Raw genomic sequence first — 22535 nt, 5'->3', positions numbered from 1 at the left:
TATCAGAGCTCTCTTCTTGAGCGACCTATAATTAAGGGAAAACACATTTTTTTTTCTTCTTCTATGGATTCAGAAACCCCTTTCACTACACTTGCACCACCCATCTTCAATGGCGAAGGCTACTATGTCTCTGCAGCAAGGATGGAGGCACATCTGGAAGCAAATGATCTCTGAGAAGCTGTTGAGGAGGACTACGATGTTCCTTCTTTGCCTGCAAATCCAACTATGGCACAGATGAAGAATCACAAGGAGAAGAAAACAAGAAATTCAAAGGCTAGAGCAACATTATTTGCTGCAGTCTTACCACAAATCTTTATCAGGATTATGACAATGAAATCGGCGTTTGAGGTCTGGAGTTTTCTGAAGAAAGAATATAAAAGAGATGAAAGGATCAAGGAAATGCGTATTCTCGACCTTATCAGAGAATTTAAACTTCAGAAGATGAAGGATTCAAATACAGTTAAAGAGTATTCTGACATATTACTCAACATTGCCAACAAAGTAAGACTACTTGGCTCTGAATTTTTTGATTTTAGATTGGTTCAAAATATTCTTGTAACAGTCCCTGAAAGGTTTGAAGCAACCATTTCCTCGCTGGAAAATACTAACAATCTGTCAAAAATTAGTTTGGCAAAATTATTAAACGCTTTGTAGGCACAAGAACAGAGAAGGATTATGAGGTTTGAAGGGTCTGTTGAGGGTGCACTGCCTACAAAAGTTTAGTAAAGCCAGGGAGAAAAGGGAAAGAAAAAGAAGCACAACCTGAACAAGAAGGAAAACTCAAGTGTTGATTCTCCTACGAATAATAAGAGAACAAAATATGATTTTCCTCCTTGCAAACATTGTGGAAAGAAAGGTCATCCACCGTTCAGATATTGGAGAAGACCAGATCAACACTGCGAGAAATGTCAGCAAATAGGACATCATCAAAAGATTTGCAAGAACAATATTCAGCAGAAAAATGTTGCATAGGTAGTTAAAGATCAAGAAGAGGAAGATCAATTATTTGTTGTGTCATATTTTGCAAGCGATGTTTCAAGCGAGTCTTGGCCGATCGATAGCGGATGCACAAATCACATGATTTTCGAGAAAGAACTCTTCAAGGAATTGAAGCCTACTCGAGTTAAAAAACTTATAATAGGCAATGGAAACTATATTCCAGCAAAAGAAATAGGAACCATAGCAATTGAGACACAACCAGGTACTAAAACAATATCTGATGTACTTTATGTAGCTAATTTTGACCAAAACTTGTTAACCCTTGGTCAACTGGTAGAAAAAAGTTTCAAATTATATTTCGAAGATAATTATTGCTTAATCAAGGATCCAGCGGGGCAAGACTTATTTAAAGTAAAAATGAGAGGCAAAAGTTTCTCATTAGATCCACGTGAGGAAAAGCAAATGGTGTATTCAACAAAAGAAAATGTTGCAGAGTTATGGCATAAGAGACTCAGACATTATCACTATCAAGGACTTGTCAAAATGCAAAAATTGAAGATGGTGGAGAACCTATCCGACCTAGAAGTGAACTCTACAGAATGTCATGCCTACAATTTGGTAAACAACATAGAAAGCCATTTCCAAAATCAACCTGGAGAGCCTCACAAAAGTTGTAGCTAGTACACACTGATGTTGCAAGATCGCAAAGAACTCCATCATTATAGGGTAGCCTCTATTACGTTCTGTTTATAGATGATTTTTCAAGAATGTGTTGGATTTTCTTCTTGAAATTCAAGTCAGAAGTTGATGGTGTATTCTGGAAATTCAAAAATTTGGTGAAAAATCAAAGTGGCTGCAATATTCAAGCTTTAAGGTCTGATAATGGGAAGGAATACACCCTAGCAAAATTTATCTCATTCTGCGAGGATGCTGGTATTGTGCATCAGCTTACAACACCATACACTTCGGAACAAAATAGAGTTAGTGAAAGAAAAAATAGATCGATAATGGAAATGGCCAGATGTATGTTGCATGAGAAGGAATTACCCAAAATATTTCGGGCAGAGACAGCGAATACTACAGTTTTTCTGCAAAATCGACTTTTAAAGAAGGCTTTGGAAAATAAAACACCATTTGAAGCATGGTATGGGTTAAAACCTTTACTAAGTTTTCTTAAAGTGTTTGGTCGTGTGTGTTTTGCTTATATTCCTCAGGTTAAGCATGACAAACTTAATAAAAAGGCAATTTCAGGCATCTTTATGGGTTACAACACTATTTACTAAGCTTATAGAGTTTTCGAACCTCATACAAGGAAAATTTTGATAAGTAGATGTGCATTTCATGGAGGATAAACAATAGAACTGGAATGAAGCACAATCAATATCAATTCCAAATGAAAGTACAAAGCTTCTACTGAAAGAAGATGAATTGGTGGATCATGTTCCAGTAAGAGGCACTAGATCTCTTTCTGATATATATCTGCATTGTGGCTATACTTGAGCCATCTGATTTTTTGGAAGCAGAAAAAGATCCAAAATGGAGAGTTGCAATGAAGGATGAACTCAACATGATTGAGAAAAATCATACCGGGAAACTTGTGAAAAGACCTAAAGACAGAAAAGTCATAAGAGTAAGATAGGCTTTCAGAACTAAGCATAATTGAGATGGCTCTATCAACAAGCACAAAGCTAGACTTATTGTGAAGGGGTATGCTCAAGTCTTTGGTATTGATTTTTCTGACACATTTGCTCATGTTTCCAAATTAGAAACCATCATATTATTGTTGGTTATAGCTGCACAGAAGGATTGGAAAGTGTTTCAGCTAGACGTTAAATCTGCATTCTTGAATGGCTTTCTTGAGGAAAAAATTTATGTTGAGCAGCCTGAAGGATTCATAGTCAAAGGGAATGAATATGAAGTATACCAGCTTAGGAAAGCTTTGTAAGGACAGAAGCAGGAACCCAGAGTTTGGTACATCAGAATTGATGAGCATTTGTTGTAACTGGGCTTTAGAAAAAGCACCTGTGAAGCTACTCTCTACATTAAAGATGATGAAATCAATTTTATTGTAGTTTCACTATATGTAGATGACATGTTGGTTACAGGAAGCAATGACGAACTTGTTAAGAAGTTCAAAGAAGATATGCATCATACTTTCGAGATGACGGACTTGGGAGAAATGGTCCATTTTCCGAGTATGGAAATCAAGCAAAAGGTAAATGAAGTGTTCATCTGTCAAAAGAAGTATGCAGGACATATTTTGAAAAAGTTCAGAATGGAAAATTGCAAAGAAACAATTATTCCAATGTGTCATAAGGAGAAGTTGAGCAAAAATGATGAAGCTGAAAAAGTGGATAAGACTCTTTACAAAAGTATGGTTGATTGTCTCATGTATCTTACAATAACTAGACCTGATATTTTATATAATGTAAGTCTTCTATCTAGATTCACTAATTTTGCAATTGACACTCATTTTAGAGTAGCTAAAAGAGTGATGAGATATGTTAAAGGAACACTGAATTTTGGAATCAAGTTCTATGTAAATCAGAAGTATGTATTGTAGGGGTATTCAAACAGTGATTGGGCTGGTTCTTCTAATGATATGAAGAGCACTTCCGATTATTATTTGAATCTTGGTTCTGGGGTATTTTCTTGGCGTTCTAAACAATAAAAATTAATGCACAATCTACTGCTAAAGTTGAATTCATTGCAGCAACAACTACTGCAAATCAAGCCTTATGGCTTAGAAAACTGTTGCTTGATCTAAATTTGAAGCAAGATCAGCGCACAAAGGTGTTTGTGGATAATCAAGCAGCTATTGCTATCTCAAATAAACCTGTTTTTTCATGGAAAACCCAAGCATTTCTGTCACGACCCCAAAACCAACCCGGTCGTGATGGCGCCTATCATGGAACTAGGCCAACCGACATAAACACAAAACCAATCAATATTTTCCATTCTTAAGATAAAATCAAATCTATTTAACAATAAACCTTTATATAGTGTTTAAAACAAAACTGTGAATATGTGATATTTGCCCTATATGAAATACTCCTATAAAATTCCAAGAAAATAGGTTTTCTGTTAATTATTTGTCATTTTAGAAATTTTTGTAAAATTTTCTTAATTGTTTGAATTTCTGTGCATGTTTAATTTTTATTTGAATCATAAAAATACAAAAATGTCATGCATTACATTTAGGATTTGTTTTTACATTTTTAGAATTAATCAGTAATTATTTGTTTTATATAAATTTAAAAATCACAAAAATAGCTCATTTTTACATTTTTGTCTTTTAATTTTTAGTTTATTGATTTTTTCTCTTTTTTAGAATTAAGTGATGTTTATAATTTTTATAATTAGTTAATTATTTTAATTTCACATTTTAGATAATTTAGAATTTTTAATTTAAAAAAGGGAAAGAAAAGGAAAAAAATTAGAAATAAAAGAAAAAATTGGAAAAAGTTCATTTTTGAAATTGGGCCATTTTTAACACTCCAATTCGGCCCAAAATATTTCCCCCTCAAAATCAATTGACCCAGCCCCAAATACCCGCCGGTCCAGCCCAAAGGAAAACCGACCCGCCTGTTTCCCCTTCATATATAAGCCCTGTTATAACATCTTCCCTATTTCCAAACCCTAAACCTAACAAATGTAGAAACGGCGCCCTCCCCTTTTTACTGTTTATCTTCTTCGGCCGATTCAACCCTCACGAGTTCACTCAAATGGGTCCACTACTCTCCACTCACTTTATTCCAACGATTTTCTGTCGGAGAAGAGAGAATATTCCCGAATTCGCACGATTTCTGTACTATAGGGCGATTTGCTGGATAAATGGGAGTCGTGGATGGATGTAAATCGATCCATGACTTCCATTTGTCCCAAAAATCGTTCAAAAACGCGAGGATTTTCGGATATTTGGGCAGAAGCTTCGAGATTTTTTGAGGGTTATATATAAGGTAAGTTTTCTTGTTTAAGGGGTAAGGAAAAAAGGAGAGAAAAAGTTTCAGAAGTTTTTTCCTTTTCTGCAGGCCTTTTTCTTTTTGTCTACTCTCTTCAGACAAACGAAAAAAAATTAAAAATGTTCTGAGTTTTAGTTTCTTCATGTGAGTTTCATTTTCAAAGAAATCGAAGAAAAACACAAAACACACATTTTCGGCGATTTTTTGTTGATTCTGGGTTCTCAAGAATGGTTTTGATTTGAGTTGGTTTTCTAGTTTTCAAAGCTTTGGATTCGCCGTTGATTCCTGTTGATTTTTTGCTGCTGATTTGCTGTGCTCTTCACTTTCACTTAGCCTTTATTTGGCATTTTGCTAGTTGATTCACCTGCTGCCAAGGTACGTTTGTTTGACTTAGCGATTTTCGTGTTGTAGAGTTCGAATTTCAGATTCAATGCAAATGGTGTAATCCTCATGGGCTTTGTTTTGGTATGAATTTTATCATGTTTGTTCTGTGTCAAATCGTTCTGCTGACTTACTGGTGGTTTAACTTTCCTTGTTAGTTGTTGTGATTTCTAAGATGCATACTTTAGTTTCTCACAAAAATCAGACGTAAATGCATTGATATATAGCTTTAGAATTTTGACTGGTATTCAATTTTGTTTCAAGGGCTTCACTGCCACACCAAGGGGTTAATTGTAGTAGTTGAGTGTAGTTCCTAATTTGAAGTTTGAGAGCTATTTTTGTTAACACGTGATATTTTGCAAAGCTATTTGGTAATCAACAACAACAACCCAGTGTAATCCCACAAGTGGGGTCTGGGGAGGGTAATATGTACGCAGACCTTATCTCTACCCGAGGGGCAGAGAGGCTGTTTCCAGGAGACCCTCGGCTCAAAGAGGCAACAAGAAACACTATATTAGTACTATCAATAGACTCGTAATAAAACAACATAAAATACCATAAAATCCATAACATAACATAAATACCATAAAATAACAAAGTAACAACAATATAAGAGATATAGGAAATACGAGAAAGATGTAAGGTATTAATACACAACAAATAAAGCCCATCATCAGTAGTTGATCAATAACATCCTAAGACTAATTCCTAACTGGCTAGTCTCACTCTAGTGCGCTGTCGAAAAGACATCACAATTTCCCCTAACCTACAACCTTAATGCTCGATCTCCACAATTCCCTGTTTAGGGCCATGTCCTCGGTAACTGAAAAATGTTGATTCCAGACAAACATGAAATTCAGCTTGATAAACTCCCATATTTGTATGCCTGAATCAGCTGTACTTGGTGTTAAATTACTAATTGTTGAACTAGCTTACATAAATAAGAAGCCGTGGTGTATTGAATAATTAAACCTCAGTTTATGAACATGTCAAACCTTCAGATATTCTTATCACTGAGTTTTGGTACCAGCTGAAATGGAAACTATATAGCCTGGAGATATGTATGTGTTTTCATATGGAGAATGGGAAAGGATGCCTAAATGCAGATCTGTTTTCAAGTGGTCTCGATGTTCTTTTATGGTTGTCTATGTAATTGTGTCTATGGCTGCTTGGGCACTGTGGTTTCACATGTAGAAGGGAGAGTACAAAGAATGTCTCTGTTTAGCCTAATGATTTAGAAGTTTAGTAGAATAATTATGCTACTGTTTGAAAGTTATGTAGATTGAATGTAGTTGCATTAAGCTCAGCTGCTGCAATAAGTCATTTTGTACTGAGTTTTCATCAGAATAGGTGTTTGATTTTAACAATGGTATGTTGCGGTTAAGAAATTTGTATTTACAAAGTTGGGCCATTTGGGTTTTAGAATTCATTTGTTTAAGTTATTGGCTGAGTTTTCCTTAATGTTCGTTGCTAAGTTTTCTTTATGTTGGTCCTATTACTGCCCATAGAAATAATTTCTCTTTTGGCCTCATTAGTTCTCTCTCTTTGGGCCTGTGTTTGGGCTTATTTGTATGACTTGCATCTGGGCTCAATTCTGAGCCCAATGAGTGATGGTGCCCATTTCTTTTTTTTTTAAAAGAAGAGGAGAAGCGTGGAATAATACACTCGGCCTGCCATTGGCCCAGTTCCTTCCTCGAATAGCTTAGGTTTGTTTGCATTTCTTTACACATTAATTAATGGCTTGAGTCCAAGTTTGGATGTAAATATTTTTAGGCTTAATTAAGTGTAATCCTTTTGAAATGGTTGGAGGTGTGCCATCTTTCGTTAAAACTTACTCATGGCCCTCTTATTAGTAATACAAACTTAGAAGTAATTAATTCTTTAAATATCCGTAGTTCGTTTTAGGTGCGTAATTAAATTATTACAACTATGAGTACGATTTTCATGACGTGGTTGTGATAATTAGTTTTAAATTAGATTAAAATAAGAGTACCTTTGAGTTAAATATATATCCCTTTTCTTAAAATAATTTGAGGTGTGCCATGCTTAAAATTCATAATATATGGCCCTCACCAAATTAATTCAAGAGTTAATGCTTTAAAAAGATTGAGGTGTGCCATCAATTAAACACTCCATGGCCCTCACAAATGTTGCTATTAATTTGAACTTTCGTAGTTGCTTTAGGCGCGTTCTTTAAATAATTCATCATAGCTACAGGTACGGTACCCATGACATAGTTGTGATTGTTAATTACTAAATTCGAGTGTACATTTCATGTGACCCAATTCTCAATAATGTTAAATAAAACGTATTGCGAACCACAGATGTATTTCATGTAGCGTGGTTTACGATGTGTTTTAAATGACATTGAATCTTCCTAAAAACGGTTTAAATTAATTAAAAGCAGTTATAAAGCTAAAAATGCACAATAGGTTAAAACATGTAATAAATCGGATAATAAGCCAACATTAATAGTTTAAGCGACCGTGCTAGAACCACGGAACCTGGGAATGCCTAACACCTTCTCCTGAGTTAATAGAATTCTTTATCTAGAATTTCTGGTTTGCAGGCATTTTAAATAAAGTCGAAAACTTCCTCGATTTGGGATTTTAAAATAAACCAGTGATTTGGGACACCAAATAAATTATTCCAAGTGGCGACTCTAATAATTAATTATTCTCATTTCGAATAATGTCACTTTAATTGAAAAAACTTCCTTATATCCCCCACGGGCAGGTAAAAAAAAGGTGTGACAAAAATAACAGTGCGGAAAGAAAACCCGATATCTGGGTGTCACTAGTTATGAGCATCTACTACAACTGTCTGACAGCCTCAAGACCAACAAGGTCGGAAGAAAAATCACAAAATAGACTAAGGGAGAATAAGAAGGGAGAAAAGCAGGGTTGTGATCACCAAGCAGCTACCTTGTTAACTCCGATGAACCTGTCACCGCGCTTAGAAATACCTGAATCTGTGCACAAGGTGCAGGGAATAATGCGAGTACGCCAACTCAGTAAGTAATAAAAGTAAATATAGACTGAACAGTAGGAAATCACGTAATCCACATCATAGCAGCACGGCGGGTACAGTATGTTTCCAAAACAGGATACAAATCAAATCATCTCATTAATCTCCAATTTCAGTGAAATCCATTGAAAAATAACTTTCTAACAGTTTCAATAGAGGTTCAATGTAGTTTATACTGAAAGTGATGAAAATCATAATCGGCCCCTCGGGCAAAATAATTCATAAACAGCCCATTCTGGCAAACCTCTCGGTCATTCATATTCATCACATAACATGAAAATTTCAGTGAAAATAACAAAACCAAAACAAAAATTTAATTCCAAACATCTCGTAAAAATTCCTGTTTTAGTGAAAGTTGTTCAAAACATTTGTTTTACATTTTCAATAGAGGCTCACTATAATGATGAGTGAAAACAGTAATTTCGTAAAAACAAGCCCTTAGGCAAAGCATCACTCGTATACATGTATATATAGCCCCTCTGGCAAGTCTCTCAGTCACTCATGACTCAACTCTCATCAATCAGCACTCACGCTCAATAGGTACCATATAATAACCGCTGCGGCGTGCAACCCGATCCATATATCGCTGCGGCGTGTATCCCGATCCATATATATAGTCGACTGCACTCACTGGGGGTGTGCAGACTCCGGAGGAGCTCCTACAGCCCAAGCGCTATAACGTTGCGGCGTGCAGCCCGATCCAACATATCGCTGCGGCGTGCAGCCCGATCCATTTACATATATATATATTCCTAACAACCAAGCCCTCGGCCTCTCTCAGTCATCAACCTCACAATCAGGCCCTCGGTCTCTCTTAGTCATTAACCTCACAAGCCACTCGAACTATCAGTAAAACAGGAAGTTCGACCCAAAATATCATTTGTAGTATCAAAAGTGAGTAAATAAGGCTGAATTATGAAATCAGTAAAACACAGCATGACTGAGTACAATTATAAAGTCAAAACAGTAAGGAATAGTAGTAAAAGGCCCCATAAGGTTCCAAAAACAGTTGGCACGAGGCCTAATTATGGCATTCCGCCCAAAACATAGCGATACTTTCTAAAACACAATGATATCAAATAGTTTCCAATAAAATACGCGACTTAACAGTCGTACGGGACAGACCAAGTAACAATCCCCAATGGTGCACGACCTCACGTTCGTCATTTAGCATGTTCGTCACCTCAAAGTAGCACAACGATGTGAAATCCGGGGTTTCATACCCTCAAGACAACATTTACAATCATTACTTACCTCAAACCAAATGAAAATCCTACTCCGCAACGCCCTTGCCTCTCGACTCGGCCTTAACTCTCCTCGAATCTATCCAAAATCAGATTCATAACATCAATATACACTAAGGTAACAAAGCCCACGCGAAAATAATCAAATTACATCAAAAATTCCGAAATTGGTCAAACCTGACCCCCAGGCCCACGTCTCGGAATCCAATAAAAATCACATCAATAGAATCCTTATACTCACACGAATCTATACATACCAAGGTCATCAAAATCGGACCTCAAATGGCCCCTCAAATTCCCAATTTAACTATCCAATTTCAAGCCCTAATTTTCCAAATCTTTCTCTAATTTTTCCACTAATTTTCATGATTAAACAATGAAATAATCACCATAAACACAAGATACAAAGCCCAAGTAGCTTACCTCTCTGTCAACACTTGATCCCCTCTTGAAAACCCTCCAAAAAGCTTCAACTCCGGAAAAAAATGGTGGAATATAACCCAAATTTCGCGAAGGGGAACTTATATACTTTCTGACCCAGGGATTCCGCACATGTCGTCCTTTTCACGCTTATGCAGTACCGCTTCTGCGGTCTAACCAACCGCATATGCAGTTTCCACTTAATGTCTAAGGACCGTACCTGCGCCAATCCATCCGCACCTGCGGTCTCGCAGGTGCGTTACACCTCTCGCACCTGCGACTTCTGGCCTTCTCTCATATGGCCGCATCTGCGTCTGATCTAATGCTTCTGTGATCTCATACTTGCGGTCCCCAATCCGTAGGTGCGGTTATGACAGAAACTCAGTAGCTTCAGCTGCAACTCTAACTTCCAACTTCCTGATAACCATCCGAAATCACCTCAAGGCCCCCGAGGCCTCGACCAAAAGTACGAACAAGTCATATACCAATATTCAAGCTTATACCAATCTTCAGAATACTTAAAACAACATCGAATCATCAAAACACCCTCGGATTCAAGCCTAAGGTTTCCAAAACATCCGCATCCCGCAAATGATCAAAAAGTTTATCAAACCTCGTCCGAATGACCTGAAATTTTGCACACACATCCCAAATGACACAGCGGACCTACTCTAATTTTTGCAGTTCCATTCCGACCCCGATATCAAAATTTTCACTGCCGACCGGAAAATAACAAATTCCAATTTCGCCAATTTAAGCCTAAATCTTCCACGAACCTCCAAATTCCATTCCGGATGCGCTCATAAGTCCAAAATTACCCGACGGAGCTAACCAAATCATAAAAATCCAAATCCGAGATCGAATACTAAGAAGTCAAAACTTGGTCAAACCTTTCAAATTTAAAGCTTCAAACTGAGAATTGTTCTTCCAAATCTATTCCGATTATCCTGAAAATCGAAACCAAGGATTTACATGAGTCATAATACATCACACGGGACTAGTCATGCCCGAGAACTGGCGAGCGAAGTGCAATTGCTCAAAACGACCGGTCGGGTCGTTACATCCTCCCTCATTTAAACATACGTTCGTCCTCGAACGTGCCTAGAATTGTTCCGAAAACCATCAAATCACTGTGTAACCTTACCATGCACATACTCGGGGGTGATCCCACGTCACCCTATCCCATATAGGTCTGATAACACAACATAACTGAAATTTCACAATCCAACCTAGCCCATAAACCTTAGAACCAAATTTCAACTTCTAAAATCATCTATAAGATCAGAATCTCACATCTATACTCTGAATAAATCCGAACAAGCTGTAACAAATCATACCTGCAGCCTCAGATGCAATTACATGATATACACATAGCTCAAACTCTCGTAGCGATGGCTTCTAATCATAACAATTGCTCAGAACAACCGAATATCGATAATAAACCTCTTATCAAATAAAGCCTCATTCCAACACTTTCATATACTGCCAATGATAAATGAAACACGTAGAAAGTCATAACCATTCCTCATATCAACCATTCGTGAAGCCACTTCTCCTTTAGCAAGGACTATAGCAAATTTCTAAGTCGAACATCGATATTATCCTTCCGACATGTTGAAATCGAATCCGTTTGTATCCATTCTAGGTCCAATGACCTCATCTAATCCAACATGACTACTCTGGTGACATGACACATCAATACAATCTAAAGCCACAACCCATGCAATCTGTGCACCAATAAGCAACAGTCGGAATGTACTCAAATTATAGGAAGTGAATCAAATGACAGAGTTGTACCACAAGCTCACCAACACCACCACAACACAATACTAAGAACCCATCACACACCGTAAAACTAGAACATAGGAATCTAACCCGAAGGATCATACCTCAAGATAACTTCGTTGCAATGCGCGATCTTATCCAAACACGGGTCCACATGAAACACCTCAAGTCACTACACTCAAAATCAACAACCACACACAATTTGATGTCTAGCACCCAAAAGTGAATCACCATAACCACAGACAAGTAAGTAACACAATGGCATACAAGTCCGAAAGAGCATATCCAATGCGCAAAGAATCATGTGCCACCCAAATACCCGTCTCACTCAAATTCCGCTATAAAGCCCAAATCGAACTGCACCGTATGTGCATATAATTAACAGTCACAACTCCTCACAACACGAAAGGGTGACTCATAGATCACTCTAGAACACGAATAAGCTCAATGACAATCGAATGGCACATCCCTCAAAAATAGCAATTCGGAGTCAACAATTCTAATCCGGTACAAAACACACATCCATATTAGGCCTACCAATGATCCCTAAATCAACTCTGGTCACCCACAACATATAAATAACCCCCCGGAAGTCCACAGTGACTGAATCACAACACATACCACCCTTTGACTAACCTTAGCTACATTTTCACAGTCCACAACCACGAAACCATCTGCTCACGAAAACTCTCAGTCTCTAAATCCATTAGGATATACGAATCACCATTTCTGATCTCAACTCCACCGCCTGAATATCTACACTTCTCCGATTACACGGTCATCCTACGAGGAATACTCCTGAAATATTTCCTGTGCCACAAGGAAAAATCAGAACTCCAGCAATCGATCACACAAGAGAGTGCCGCAATACCAATGAAGTATTCATAACTCAAATACATCGCCCTTTCTGAAACGTATACCCTTATCAAGTCACCAATCAATGACCTCATTTATCTAGTCATTTGGAACTGTCCATGCTGCCCAAGAATTTATAACTTCCTTCTAAAATCGAACTGTAACCTTACACATGCAATATCAACCCTACACAATATACTGCATATACCATGCCATCCTATGCCAAATATGAGGACTTCATAATCCATTCCGAGCCACAAGCTACTACGTACTCAACTAGCCAAGAACTTTCTAGTTGATCTCATCTAGAAGAAAATTATTATACATCACATGCTCCTCACGCCAGTAGAAAATACACATCTTTAATTGTGGTAGAAATCATCAAGAACTCTTCGAATCCCATTTGCACAAAACCAGATCGTTAAGACTGAATCCTTTTATCTTAGCCAAGCTATGCAAGCCATCAAAAACCTAAGAGCATTGCTGCGAAACACCTGTAGAAACTGATTACCTCATAAGCACCCAAAAAACTAATTATATCCCTTACCATGTCGATCCGACCTACTACCAAGTTGTCCTATTTATCCTAAGTTTCTTCTGATTTACCTTCGAATTGATACTTCTCCTTGCCATGTTACCGAAGTCCTCAACCTAGACTCACCACACGAGACCCAAACATAAAACCACACCGTCTTAAGGCTCATAACCCATTGTATTATTTTGAAGCACCCTCAAAAGTACCACAACCGAGATATCCACTCTGAAGAAACCTTCTGCGAATCTAAAGTCATTACCTTTGCCTTCCTGATACTGGTATGTAATAATGTAGAAATGCCACAAGTCTTGTCATCCTCCAAATGTAAACCTTAGTTTCTAGCCAAATACTCCTGAAATGCCAATTATTACATGTAAAATCTTGAACCATTAGAACCATTCTCGGGAGTCATCCACTTTACTCAAACCTCAATTAGATTGGTCAAATGGACCGGACGACCTGTGTTCCATTAGCACTCCAACACTGCGGAAAGCCCACCTTAATACAACCAAATAAATTCCTACTTCATGTACATTACATCCCTCACCAATAACAACTCGAGTCATTCCAAAATTCTTATACACCCATAAAGCATAACACGACCTCTATCCAAAATTCCCTTTATTCGGGTCATCCTCGATCTCAACCTTTGTAAGCCATAATTGATTCACCAGTATGCCTCAAACTGGAACCAACATAGTATATAACTGTGCAATCAATTGATCAATAGCAGACATCCCCACTTGGCTCAAAGTCATAGATCCAAACACACAATAACTCATAATGCATATACTCTATCACTACCATAATACCATAGCAAAGTTAAACTCAATCCTTCATAAGCTCGTGCAACACAGACCAACTAGTACTTCAAATCATTTGTGAACCTCGCATTCACCCTCGTACCAGTCAAGAAAACTCTTCTACGCGATCTAAGCTCAAACTGCAGCACATATAATTCACTAATAAAAGAGGACTTACAACAAACATCATCGGGACCACACAACTTCAGAACACTCCGTAGGAGATAACCCACCTGCTTCGCCTCAAACTAACATCTCTTTATACCCTTCCACCGTCATAAACTTCACACGGTCACTGAATCTTCCTGAGTCTGAACTCATATCGCAATATGAAATCTACCTCACTTCCCAACTAGACAACATGAAAAGATCCTTCAACACACCCACAACTCGGACTATACATCAAATCACACTGGAAATCAAAGCACCAGATAATTCTTACTACACCATGCAGACCCTTCTCGTCTCATTCAAATCATATGAACATATCTCGCAGTCACATCATGCTCATCACGTAGCTATCCAGTCATCACTTCCCCTAATAAGGACACTATCAGACATATAAAACAAAAAGCACGTGCTCACACAATCAGCACCTCAGTGCTCAAGCTACAGGCAAAACCTGGCCTCAAGTCCTCCAGACTGGCCCAACATCAACGCACAAAAATTACATCTCGCCCCTCAATCAGGGAATCACAAGCCGTCGATGCACAGCTAATATCGAGCTCTCATGCGCGCATACGAACGCGTGGAAGGAATTTCAAGAGTTACATTTCATGATGAATCAAGATCGCACGATAAGAATTCAAGAATGTGGAATTTCCTAAAGGTTCTACAGCCTCCCAAGGATAAGTACAAACTTCTCCATACTGATCCGCGAGACTCTACTAAACCTGCTCATGACTCGTGAGACTTATGTAACCTAGGCTCTGATACCAACTTGTCACGGCCCCAAAACCAACCCGGTCGTGATGGCGCCTATTATGGAACTAGGTCAGCCGACACAAACCCAAAACCAATCAATATTTTCCATTCTTAGGATAAAATCAAATCTATTTAACAATAAACCTTTATATAGTGTTTAAAACAAAACAACAGGGCAGAAAGAAAGCCCGACATCGGGGTGTCACTAGTCATAAGCATCTACTACAACTATCTGACAACCTCAAAACCAACATGGTCGGAAGAAAGATCACAGAATACACTAAGGGAGAATAAGAAGGGAGAAAATCAAGGCTGCGATCGCCAAACAACTACCTTGCTAACTCCGATGAACCTGCCACCAAGCTCAGAAATACTTGAATCTGCACACAAGGTGTAGGGAGTAATATGAGTACGCCAACTCAGTTAATAATAAAAGTAAATATAAACTGAGCAGTAGGAAATCACGTAATCCACATCATAGCACCACGGCAGGTACAATATGGTTCAAAAATAGGATACAAATCAAATCATCTCGTTAATCTCTAATTTCAGTAAATTCCTTTGAATAATAACTTTCTAACAGTTTCAATAGAGGTTTAATATAGTTTATAGTGAAAGTGATAAAAATCGTAATCGGTCCCCTAGGCAAAATAATTCATAAACAACCCATTCTGGCAAACCTCTCGGTCATTCATATTCATCACATAACATGAAAATCTCAGTGAAAATAACAAAACCAAATCAGAAATTTAATTCCAAACATCTCGTAAAAATTCCTGTTTCAGTTAAAGTTGTTCAAAACATTTGTTTAATATTTTCAATAGAAGCTAAGTATAAAGATAAGTGAAAATAGTAATTTCATAAAAACAAGCCCCTCAGGCAAAGCATCACTCGTATACATGTATATATAGCCCCTCAGGCAAGCCTCTCAGTCACTCATTACTCAACTCTCATCAATCAGCGCTCACACTCAGCACTCACGCTCAATAGGTACCATATAACAACCGTTGCGGCGTGCAGCCCAATCCATATATATAGTCGAACTGCGCTCACTGGGGGTGTGCAGACTCCGGAGGGCTCCTACAGCCCAAGCGGTATATCGCTGCGACATGCAGCCCGATCCAACATATCGCTGCGGCGTTCAGCCCGATCCATATACATATATATTTCTCACAACCAGGCCATCGGACTCTCTCAGTCATCAACATCACAATTAGGCCATCGGTCTCTCTCAGTCATCAAACTCGCAAGCCACTGGGACTATTAGTAAAACATGGCGTTCAGTCCAAAATATCATTTATAGTATCAAAACTGAGAAAATAAGGCTGAATTATGAAATCAGTAAAACACAACATGACTGAGTACAATTATTAAGTCAAAACAGTGAGAAATAGTAGTAAAAAGCCCCATAAGGGTCCAAAACAGTTGACACGAGGCCCAAATATGACATTCCACCCAAAACTTAGCGATACTTTCTAAAACACAATGATATCAAACAGTTTCCAATCAAATATACTTAACAGTCGTACAGGACGGACCAAGTCACAATCCCCAATGGTGCACAACCCCACGCTCGTCATCTAGCGTGTGCGTCACCTCAAAGTAGCACAACGATGTGAAATACCCTCATGACATATTTACAATCATTACTTACCTCAAACCGTACGAAAATCCTACTCTGCGGAGCCCTAGCCTCTCGACTCGGCCTCAACTCGCCTCGAATCTATCCAAAATCAGATTTATAATATCAATATACACTAAGGGAACAACGCCCATACAAAAATAATCAAATTACATCAAAAAATCCCGAAATCTATCAAATCCGACCCCCATGCCCACGTCTCGGAATTCGATAAAAATCATATCAATAGAATCATTATCCTTTCACGAGTCTATACATACCAAGGTCATCAAAATCGGACCTCAAATGGCCCCTCAAATCCCCAATTTAACTCTCCAATTTCAAGCCATAATTTCCTAACTCTTTCTCTAATTTTCCCACTAATTTTCATGATTAAACAATGATATAATCACCATAAACACAAGACACAACGCCCAGCAGTTTACCTCTCTGTCAACACTTGATCCCCTCTTGAAAACCCTCCAAAAAGCTTCAACTCCGGATAAAAATTGTCACGACCCAAACTGGAGGGCCATGACTAGCACCCGACCATACTTGCCGTGCACCAACATACATTTTATCTAACCTTCTTTATTATCTTTTAGGGCTGACGAGATCAATATAAATGGTAGACCTGGATCATGGACAACCAACAATGAGATATGAAGACATGAGCATACATAGCAGGGGATGACCAGACAATCAAGAAACTACATATAAGGTATGAACCACCACGCTAATATGAAAGACTATACAACAAAAACTAGCCGACAAGGCATACCAAACTATACATGAGTCGACACCTGTCTATGAGCCTCTAAAGGAACATAAGTGCTGCAACATAGCCGGAACAGGGCCCCGACATACCCATAATGTCTATAACAAAAATGCATACCAAGACCAAGGCAAGTCCGGAGAAGGGATCTCGCCAATCACCGTTGAACTGGACAGCCTACTGTGGTGGGGAGCTGCACCTGCCTGTCTATCAGGACCTGCAGCACGACATGCAACGTCCACAAATAAAAGGACGTCAGTACGAATAAAGTACTGAGTATGTAAGGCAAGGAACCATAAATATGATCAGTAATGTAAGCAAGGATAGAGAATATACAACCTGTAACATCTTAGTACCTCTGAGGGCTACTTACATGAAATGCATGATACATATGTATAAATACATAAACCTTTAAAGCATTCGCCTCTGTGGGCATCATCATCATCATATCGTACCCGGCCATAATAGGCTCGGTAGAATCGTACCCGGCCACGTGGAGCTCGGTAAAACCCAACTGATCAGTGGTTGCACAATAGGTGCCGTACCCGGCCAACTATAGCGTGGCTCGGTAGAGTAAAATAGATACATATATATAATGCATGCTCGACTCATGGAATCACATTCTAAACCTTTCGGAGTGACGTAAGGTCGGTATCCTCTGTACATGTTATTAGGACTAACTCTTCACTATGAACCTTATAAGAATCAGGAAGTACCAACAACATTGATAACATAAGAATAAGAGAAGCAACATTAACATCAATCGTTCCATAAGAGGGAAAACAATGTAAGTACTGCTAGCTTCTAAGAGTAGAGTATCTTGGAAGCTCATTCATTACATTATGTACAATCGGAGTCGTGCAAAAGAAGGAAAGGGATAGCCTCACATACCTTGTATATACTGCCCCAATCTCAAGCTATGCAATTGTCAAAACTCCTTAGTCTACAATAAGAGAAACGATACTATCGTTATCATTTAAGCGTCATAACTATTATGTATCGACCACAACCTATTTTACGATGAAACGGACAGCACCTCCCCTATATATATGACCTCACACCATTCAAAACAGTCACCAAACATCCCAAACAACATCAATAATAAACATATTGAGCCTCCCAAAATAGTCCACACACAGCCTAATCACTCCATACATACGACGACCACCGTAGTCGTGTCAAACAACCTGGAAATGTTACGAATAACTATCAGCCCATAACCCTACATATATATGGTGTTTCTCCACACCCTTCCTCCTCCAAAACTCCACAAGATAGTAGTAAAATACGCAGCCCAACAACAACGCAAAACAGTCCACAAAACAATAACATTACTACCAAGCCTTTCGATATATATTTCACAAGTTCTAGCTTCAATGGCTTAGCCGCAACTTGGATAATCTTAAATACATATAGAGTAAGAGGTTCCTTACCTTTATACAGAAATAACAACTCCAATTTGACCTTAAATTTCCATGAAATATCCCTCCAATGCTGCCACAACAACAAAAAAGCAAAACTAGCGATCAATTAGTGTTTTTCGGCACTAGAATCACTTTAGAAGGCTTGAAATCACCTAGGATTGATATTAAGAACATGAGGGAGTATTTACAGAACATAAACCCTTTAAAACAACCTCCCACACGAGCTGGAACGACACAAAAATGAGCAACAACAAGAAGAACAAGAGACTTACTAGCGCCACGGAATTCCCGACACTTGATTTGTGTTGTTTGCCCTTTTTTGGGTCTTGAATCTTGAGAGAACCTTGAGAGGATGTTCCTAGGGTTCTAAGGTCTGAAAATAGTGAGAAGAAATGACTTAAAACGGGTTGGAGGCATCCTATATAGGTCCAAATATCTTAAACCGCCTTAGTGGGCCCCATAGAGAGGTGCTTGGCGCAGTCTCACGAAAACGCGAATATCTCTCTACTCCGAGATCGTATCGATGAACGGTTTAATGAGTTGGAAACTAGACCCGTAGATATTTAATTTGGTGGGTATATCACCCCGTAATTCCTTTTAAATTAGGAAAAAAGCTTAGAAACATTTAACTTAATGTTTAAGTAAAATTATGAACCTAAGTTGCGACAACGTTTGTCGACTTTTGTTTCATAACTCGTTTGACTTCAAGACTTATGATACGGATATTATATGATTCAAACACCTTAATACATGACCTTGAGTGTATTAAGAACCTCTAGGTTTACTTGAAAATACGAGTTACCACATCCTTGATTCGTTTAACTTCTAATACTTGTTAATCACCCTTATACACCCTTGTATCACTTAAGATCAATAGGATTGACTTCTTATCATCTCAAAGATAATTCCTTCTTGGATTTATGTTAACTAATATATGGCATGGACTAACACATGTGGATATGGGTTGTAACAAAAATGGTGGAAAAGAACCCAAATTTCGCGAAGGGAAACTTATATACTTTCCGACCTAGGGATTGGGCACCTGCGATACCGCTTCTGCGGTCTAACCAACCGCATCTGCGGTTTCCACTTAATGTCCTGGGACCGCACCTACGCCCATCCATCCGCACATACGGTCTCGCAGGTGCGTTACATCTCCCACACCTGCGACTTCTGGTCTTCTCTCATATGGCCGCATCTGCGGCTGATCTAACACTTCTGCGATCTCACACCTGCGGTCCCCAATCCACAGGTGCGGTTATGACAGGAACTCAGCAGCTTCAGCTGCAACTCTAACTTCACTCTTCCCGATAACCATCCGAAATCATCCCAAGGCCTCGACCAAAAGTACGAACAAGTCATAAACCAATATTCAAACTTATACCAATCTTCGGAACACTTAAAACAATATCAAATCATCAAAACACTCTCGGATTCAAGCATAAGATTTCCAAAACTTCTGCATCTGCAATTGATCAAAAAGTCTACCAAACCTCGTCTGAATGACCTGAAATTTTGCACACACGTCCCAAATGACACAGCGGACCTACTCCAATTTCTGGAGTTCCATTCCGATTCCGATATCAAAATTTCCACTGCCAACCGGAAAATGCCAAATTTCAATTTCGCCAATTCAAGCCTAAATCTTCTACAGACCTCCAAATTCCATTCCAGATGCGCTCCTTAGTCCAAAATCACCCGACGGAGCTAACCAAAGCATAAAAATCTAAATCCGAGATCGAATACTAAGAAGTCAAAACTTGGTCAAACCTTTCAAATTGAAAACTTCAAACTGAGAATTGTTTTTCCAAATCTATTTCGATTATCCTGAAAACCAAAACCAACGATTTACATGAGTCATATTACATCACACGGGGCTAGTAATATTCAAGAACTGGCGAGCGAAGTGTAATTTCTCAAAACGACTGGTCGGGTCATTACAATTTCAATATTAAATTATTCTTTCTCAGAGACTTACAGAAGGAAGGATCTATTGGATTAAAGTATTGCAAGACTGATCTTTAACTAGCAGATATGTTTACCAAAAGTTTTGCCAAGGAACAAATTTGAATTTCTCAAAGAGAGGCTTGGGATTTGCAGCAACTGAAGCAAGGAGGACTGTTGAATAATTGCCTCAGTTACTGCAAGATTAAGTCAACAACTGCTGAATGTTTTTCCTCACGTGTTTTACATTTTAGTATTCTTAACTTAGTTGCTGATTTTGAAGAGTTTGTTAATCATGGAATCATGTGCTAAGTAGTTGCTTTAATTCTAGGATCTAGTCGTTCAGTTTTTTCTGTATTTAAGCATCATTTTTAGTTCTGAATATTACTTTTTACCAGTAAATATTATTGTGAGCACGTGATTTTTGCCCTATATGAATTACTCCCATAAATTCAAAACAAAATAATGTTTCTATTTGTTTGCAATTTCGTAGATTTTTGTTTGTTATTGCTTGCATTTGTGTGTGCATGTTTATTTTACTAAATGCAAAATACAATAATATGTTACATTTGCATTTAGAATTTAATTTTACATTTTAGGATTAATTGACAAATTATTTATTTTATAAAAATGGGAAAAATGACAAAAAATAGTTTATTTGCACTTTTAATTTTAATTTTGAATTTTGGTAGTTTTTCCCATTAATTTGGTTTTTAATTATTTGTAGTAACAATTATTAGGGTTAATTAATTTAATGTGGTAGGATAATTGGGTTTAGGATTTAATTTAGGTTTTAATTTTAAATTTTGGGAAAAGAAAAAGAATTTTTAAAGAAAAAGGAATTGAAAAAAAGAAGAAGAAAGAGAAGGAAATAATGAAAAAGGAAAATTTAGGCCAAATAGGGCCATGTCCCCAAGCCCAGACTAATTTCTCCTTAGACCCGTCCAAATTACCGCTTTACCCGGCCAAAAACCCGTCCCTAATACCCGGTCCAACGTTCATAATCAAAACGACGTCGTTTCATCCTCTTTAATCTGGATCGTTGATCTCAGTTGATCAAACGGTCCGTAACTGACCCCGTCTTAAATATAAGTGTCTGAATCTCGCACCCACCCCTTAATTCCCAAACTTCATCGTCCCCAAGCCAAACCCTAGAGATCCGCCCTAATTCCCACCACCTCAGGCCGACGGCGCCACCTCCGATGACCACCATATTCACACCTTAAACTCCTCATCCCTTCCACAATCCCAATCCATAACCAACTTCGTTCGAACACACTCAGAATCCCTCGAATCTGAGGTTGAAGTCACAAACCCTAGTGCTGCCCTCATTTCCTCCAGTGGCGGCGCCGCCTCTGTTCACCACCAAATTGACGCCATAGAACCTCCATGACACCCTTGTACCAAATCCACGCTCTATTCCCCTCGAATATGTCTGGAATGTGTCGAATATTGAATCTAAGGTTGAGCCCTAGAAGCCCAAACTTGACCAGTGCATGCAAGGTTATTGAGGGTCGATTTTATCCCAAAATAACATCATTTGCTTATTCTTAACCAAGCACAAGCGATTGGCATTATTTGGAGATCAAATCTGAGGTTCAGTCAAGTTCATGGCTTGAATCAGTGAGTCTCCTTAGCTTTTCCGTCCAATTTTTCTTATCTCATCCCAGTCCCTCATCGTTTGTGTTGTAAATCCGTGATTGTCCCCCCTTCTCTTTCTTCTTACTCATTTTCCTTTAACCCATAGTATTTCCTGTCACTGCTGTTTTAATTACATTTATTTTATTTTCTTTGTTTGATTGTTGATTTACAGTAGGCGTTCAATGTTGAGTTGGATAATTAAAATAATTCAAGCTTAAAATCAGAAAGTAATTGTATCTTCCCTGAATTTTTGAT

At 38.3% G+C, this 22535-nt stretch overlaps 1 protein-coding gene and 1 long non-coding RNA gene across 2 annotated transcripts; both read left to right on the top strand.

The window, feature by feature from the left end:
• Positions 1-225: 225 nt before the first annotated feature.
• Positions 226-3502, top strand: LOC138870207 (uncharacterized). The gene is made up of 6 exons (XM_070147998.1): positions 226-501; positions 973-1557; positions 1737-1872; positions 2463-2569; positions 2621-2880; positions 2953-3502. The coding sequence occupies exons 1-6, from the start codon at positions 226-228 to the stop codon at positions 3500-3502; spliced, it is 1914 nt and encodes a 637-aa protein (XP_070004099.1).
• A 1097-nt stretch (positions 3503-4599) lies between these two features.
• On the top strand, positions 4600-6693 carry LOC138872032 (uncharacterized). Its single transcript, XR_011400451.1, has 2 exons — positions 4600-5276; positions 6284-6693. It is a non-coding gene; the product is annotated as an uncharacterized lncRNA (long non-coding RNA).
• Positions 6694-22535: the final 15842 nt, after the last annotated feature.

The sequence above is a fragment of the Nicotiana sylvestris genome, chromosome 6 (genome assembly GCF_000393655.2).
Source record: "Nicotiana sylvestris chromosome 6, ASM39365v2, whole genome shotgun sequence".
Classification (NCBI taxonomy): domain Eukaryota; kingdom Viridiplantae; phylum Streptophyta; class Magnoliopsida; order Solanales; family Solanaceae; genus Nicotiana; species Nicotiana sylvestris.
This window is presented reverse-complemented; position numbering and strand designations above follow the sequence as displayed.